General features: G+C 37.0%; 1 protein-coding gene across 2 annotated transcripts in view; it reads right to left on the bottom strand.

The window, feature by feature from the left end:
* Positions 1–1593: 1593 nt before the first annotated feature.
* Positions 1594–6000, bottom strand: part of Ppp4r2 (protein phosphatase 4 regulatory subunit 2) — a 38554-nt gene continuing 34147 nt past the window's right edge. The window contains exons 5-9 of one of the 2 annotated variants that reach the window (XM_034511725.2): positions 5103–5140; positions 3742–3816; positions 3217–3360; positions 2254–2549; positions 1594–2053 (exon numbers count right to left, since the gene is read on the bottom strand). In XM_034511725.2, coding sequence (XP_034367616.1) covers positions 1737–2053; positions 2254–2549; positions 3217–3360; positions 3742–3816; positions 5103–5140 — 870 coding nt within the window. In that variant the 3' untranslated portion in view covers positions 1594–1736. The remainder of the gene's footprint in view (positions 2054–2253; positions 2550–3216; positions 3361–3741; positions 3817–5102; positions 5141–6000) is intronic. The other variant, XM_076940185.1, reaches the window with a different exon arrangement.

Raw genomic sequence — 6000 nt, 5'->3', positions numbered from 1 at the left:
CCCTCTTGGGTGTAGTAAATCAACATTCAGTTTTATTAGACATTCATAAATATACCATCCAGCTGCTGTGAACCTGAACGTCATCAGTCAGTAGTATTTTATGAACAAACAGGGCCAAATATCTTTATAGCTATAGTAATGTCTAAGCAGTCAAAACCCAAGTCTTGTGGTTTCCCTCAATCACCCGAAACTCAGTGTGAGAAACTGTTTACATCCGCTATAAGTCCACCCCTGTACCTCAGATGTCTAAAACTTAAAAAAGGGATTCTTTTTATTTTGATAAAAATGTACTCCAATATTTCATAACATTAATATTTATTGCTTTATATGAATACTGTATTGAAAGCCCAAGCATTCAGTTACACACGAAATTATACAATTATATACCGCTTCACAAAGGCAGTGAACACATTACAGTCTACAAAATCTACTTTACAGAAATTTAAAAATTCTAAATATCAAAAAGTACAGCTGAAGAAACAGGTATAAATTTGGCAGCCAGTAATTCTGACAGGGAAGTTGTAGCTTGCATGACTTTAAATATGTGAATTTGAAAATATTGAGTTTATTGAGTAGTAACCATTGTGCTTTGTGTTGATCTGAAAAATATAACACTGGCTGTTGAAGAAGCATGTTCAAAAATATTCACTTCAAAATGTTATACAAATCATGGTGGTTTCTGTGTACCCCTAAAGCTTCAGTCATTTTAGCTCAGGTACATTACTGAAGTACTTTACTAATTCTTCCAGTACAGTGATGTTTCACACCAGTGCCATGCGCATATAGGATAATTCCGAAAGACAGATAGATGTAATGTGGGCAATATTTAGAAAAGCAATCAAATGTTATGGGTCTATGGGCTCTTCTGAGATGGTTTCGTGTCAGGCTCCTAAGCACTCATTCTACAAACAGTAAGCTAATGCTTGAGGGCAACTCCCAAGATACAGCACACTTTCTCATGAATAATCAAGTCTTTTTCTCAGGCACCTTAGAAGTATACAAAAGAACTCAGTTTGCACAGATCTCTTGGAATGTGTTTACCTGGTATTTCAACAGACTTAAAGATTCCCAGGGTTTCATAGGGGCCAGATTTTTGTCTCAATTACTCAGAAGAGAAAGAAAATGTCTTCTGAAAGAAGTGAACTCAGTCATTACCAATAAAAAAGTATCCACTGTATTCATCTCTCATAGAAACAGAAAAATATAACATTCCCCCTTAGGATAATCTATATATGTATATATATGACTTAAAGTTCCATTGTACAGTCGAACAATAAAAATCTGAAACCACATGAAACCCTATAATTCACGTTAACATGTTTAAACTATGACCAAAATATGGAAACTGCTAGAGACAAGACAAAAATCTTCCTTGTGTATGTATAAACCAAATGAGATCATCTTTAAAGTTTTCAAAATTATAATTATCTTCCAGTTTAAAAACTTTAATTCTAAATTAAAAAAAAAAAAATCTATACACAAACCACTGATTTGAGTACACCAGGAAAAACGAACAAAAAAACCAAACAAAAAGATCAGCAATAAGCGGGACCCAGAGGAGCTGGTATTCACAGCTCTCCCATGTACAACTTTCAGGGTTTATTCTTAAAGTTCTTTATTTTACAGCCTGTTTCTCTTGTAAAACTAAAGGTCCACTTTATTTATTACTTAAAAGTTTTATACAGTGTAAAACCAGAACTGTATGTAAAATACTGCCTCTAAGTGTTTTTAAGTAGTTAGTCTTGTTCCATTGGTTCATCTGTGACTTCTGTGGCTTCGTCATTTTCCATGGACAGCACTGACACACCTTCTCCAGTTTTACTGGAAGGGGGCCCTCCGGACTCCTGTGTCTCCCGGCAATCAGAGCCACTCCTCAAGGGCCCTGCACTGTCACTCCTTTCTGAAGTGGAGTCTGTCTGAGCTGGAGACACACCAGAGCCCTCCGTCTGATGGCTCTCCTCTGAAGTCTCTTCGTTCACAGTTAAGGCGTCATCAGATTCCTTTTCTTGATTTTTTCTTTCTGGAACCATTTCTCTTGGTGTCATAAACGATTCTAGAAATAAGCAAATGTTGTAGTTAAATTTATTTTCAAGACATTCAGTTAAGTTTCATGATTCCTATGTCTAAGGCTCCAAGCTCCTCAAACTCAGCAGTAAGCACACACAGGTGGGACAAGAGCCCATCAGCAGCATACCAAGGAGCCCCGAGCGCACTGTGTGAGGACGAAGGGGTGATCTCCATCCCCTCTCTCACCTTCTTCCTCCTCTTCCTCCTCCTCCTCCTCTTCCTCCTCCTCTTCTGCACAATGCTGCCTGGTTCGACTTTCTCTGTCCTTCTCAGGGAGGGAAGATGCTGTTTCTGTTTCCTCTGCTCTAACTGAAGAGACTTCACCGGACATGGTTTGGCTAGCTGTCTCTCGGACATCACCTTCTTTGTCAAACTTCAGTCTTTTCACCTCATGTTCCTCAGATTCCACAGCATCTTCATCTGGATGTTTATTTTTAACAGGGCTCAGTGAGGAAACTTCTAATTCAGATGCTGAAGAATCACTGCGGATGGTTTTTAAAGTGTCATTAATAAATTTTTTTCCTCATAATCTACATTCTCACCTCTAATTTTAAAAACTTAACAAACTGACTGAAATTAAATGGTAGTATCTGTGCTAAGAAAATGATTTCCAAAGCAACCTAAAGTGTTTCATGAATATTCCCATTAGGACCAATTTGTCAGATTCTATGAGCTTTCTGGAAAATTCTAAAAAATCTTGTCTACATTCACCGTCAACTGTACTAAAGCAATACAGAAGCCGTATCTCCTTCAGTAACTTTAAGGCCTGTTCTGTCCATGACAAGTTCTAGACCCACCAGGGCATCAAAACCTAAAGACTTCAAAAATACATGCACAGAGCCTCCCTTACACTTACAGCTGAACCATACATCCCCCTTCTAAGAGAATCAATGCTAGGTGACATAATACCTAATGCTAATGAACACTCTGGGCACAGGGGACAAAGTCTATACCTAACCAGGACAGATGAAAACTTTCTCCCTCAATTACTTTTGATCTTTTACTGGCTGAATCTTTCAAACCCATAAATGGAGCCCATTAAATACAGAATGTCATTCCACCTTGTGAATAGTAAATAATGCTATAAAACCTTTAACATGTTAAATTTCTATGCATCTCTTTCTCTCTTTAAATATAAAACACACAAACCTGTGGCCTTTCTCTTCACTTAGCTGCGGATCTGAATCTTTGCTATCTGTGCTCTCAGGCAAACCATTTGTTGTCAAGGGGGCTGACAAAGAAAGCTTTGGTCGATTAAGTGGCCTAGGGGTTCCAGGCCCGTTTATATTAGACCTATAATGAGATAAATGAACATCATTTTCTATTTTTAGGAATAATATAAAAATGTAATAATAAAAAATAAAAATAGCACACCCAAAAAAACATGCCTTCCAAAGTATACATCACAAGTATTTGCAATAATTTTGGGTTTTGGATCTGTGCCTTACCCTATATTAGCAAATGTAGCCTGATGTCCAAGATATACAACATATATCTTGTATCTTTCCCATAATATATATATATATATATATATATATATATATATATATATATATATATATATATATATATATATATTTTAAAGTATACTGAGCCTTAATTCAAATACTACCAGAAAACAGACACTCTGGACAATTTAAAAAAACAAAACAAAACAAACCACAATATTCTCACCTGTCAGTATAGTTTGGTGAGTTTCCAGGAAACATAACACCATTCATTCTATTTAAACTATTAGAATTGTTCTTCCTGTAATAAAAGAAAACACTTCAGGTGAACATGGTAGTACATGACTTCAATCCTAACACTGAAAGGCAGTAGCAAGTAGAGCTCTGTGAGTTAAAGCCAGCCTGGACCACATAACAAGTTCCAGGCCAGCCAGGGTCATAGACTCAGACCGTGTCTCAAAATAAAATAAAGCCTTAAAGGAAGAAACAAAGGAAAGAAGGTTCATGAATGGCTAATTTGTAAAAATCTGTGTATAGGGCTGGAGAGATGGCTTCCAGAGGACTTGGGTTTTGTTCCCAGCACCTACATGGTGGCTCACAACCATCCATTAACCCCTTCTCCAGAAGAGCTAATGCCAGCCTTCTGAACTCCATGGCATACACAAGGTATACATACTTACATACATTCAGGTAAGAACACTCACATACATAAGAAGCAAAATAAATATATTAAAAAGAAAAATCGAAGTCTAGGTCTTTTGTAACACAATTGTCAAATTTAAACATATTAGCACATGCACACACCAAAATTGAGATTGTTTTTAAAAAAAAATTAGTCAATGACACTTGCTTTCAAATCTCTTGAAATGTTCTTCAGCTAACTTTACAGTCATCAAAAAAGCAAAACATTTCATTCGAAAGGAAATCAATTTTGTAGCATTTTTTTTGGGGGGGGAGGGGGTTCTTCTACCAAAAAGCATCAATGGATTATCTCAGTATCTGATTTAGTAAGAAAGGTCAAGTCAAGAATTCTAAAAATAAAATTTTTGCTTGTAAATAAGTCAGTGGATCTATGCAGTGTCTTCTTCCCATCCCTTCTCATGCCCCAGTCTCTAAATATCCTGGAGTGAGGTTGGGGGTGAGGGTGCACTAGCCTTCTGCAATTTCTAGGATATCCACACACAACAAAGAATTATGCATGTGACCTAAATGCTAACAGTGCCATGGCCTGGAACCAAGGCCTTAATTTGGATATAGATATCCTGACAATTAGCAATACTTGTCCATCATGGAGAATACCATGAAGTATGTTATTCCACACCTAACTGCCACCCCTAAAAAAGCATGTACATGGCCAGAACTGGAGTAATTAGCTCGTCTCTTTGGTTCAAATCTTTCTACTGGAAACACGTGAACAGTATTTTGGCAACATTCCACCTCAGGAACCAGGAGGTAGATTTCACAATGAATACATGCTATCATGTTTAGTTACATATGAAATAACTAAATGCAGATTATTTAAATAACACTATTAAAATAACTAGAATATAGTAATATCAAAAGCAGAAAAAAACTCTCTATACTTACTCTGAAGAAGGACAAACGCAGCTAACAACCATCACATTCTGAAATAACATAAACCGGTATGTTGATGAGTAAAAGGAAAGCACACAACATAAATTGTTAACCCCTTGTGAAAGGTTTTCACAATCAGCCTCATGGGCAAGCCTCCATTTACTACAACTCAAAGCAACTGTTTAAAAATGAAAGCCAATAAAAGCAAAACCTAAGAGCAGCAAGACTTCCAGGTCTAACTGCAACAGCACTGGCTTACTTCATCATGTCTTTATTCTTCTTGTATGCATGTATGTACAAGTCCGCAGAGCCTTCCACTGTACGGTCTCAAGATCAGGTCTCATCTTCACCCCTGCCCCTCTTTTAAAGCCTTGGCTAGCGTGGAATTCACTATGTAGATCAGGATGGCCAATTCAGAGATTGGCTTGCCTCTGACCCCCAACTGCTGGAATTAGAGACTTGTACCACTGCACCAAGATTAAGTGTTTTCTTTTCTTACAGAAAGAACAATTCCAATAATTTAAATCAGATAAGTGGCATTATGACCCCTGGAAACTCGCCATCATATTATAAGGGAGAATGTTAGGTTCGTTATTAAATAATTCTTAATAGTTTAAAAAAAAAAAAAGTATTTTGGAACCCAAAGAGAGGCCAACCCCCCTCCTTTGGCAATTACAGAAAAGTGCTGTTGAGGTTGTCTCACAGTCCTTTCATCCACATTTCAGAGGAAACAAATTTTGTTTAAATCCCTGGCTCAGAATGTAAAACATCATAGCAAATGCAGGCTGTCTGTATATACCAGATATACCCTCCAAAACATAAAAAATAAAAACCCTCAAAACACAATTACTCTGGATCCCAGCTGAAGTACTGATGAACCCTAAAGCTGCCCTTCAGAATTTCATTAGTA

This window comes from Arvicanthis niloticus, chromosome 9 (genome assembly GCF_011762505.2).
Source record: "Arvicanthis niloticus isolate mArvNil1 chromosome 9, mArvNil1.pat.X, whole genome shotgun sequence".
Lineage (NCBI taxonomy): Eukaryota > Metazoa > Chordata > Mammalia > Rodentia > Muridae > Arvicanthis > Arvicanthis niloticus.
Note: the sequence above shows the minus strand (reverse complement) of the source record. Positions and strands in the feature narration are given on the sequence as shown.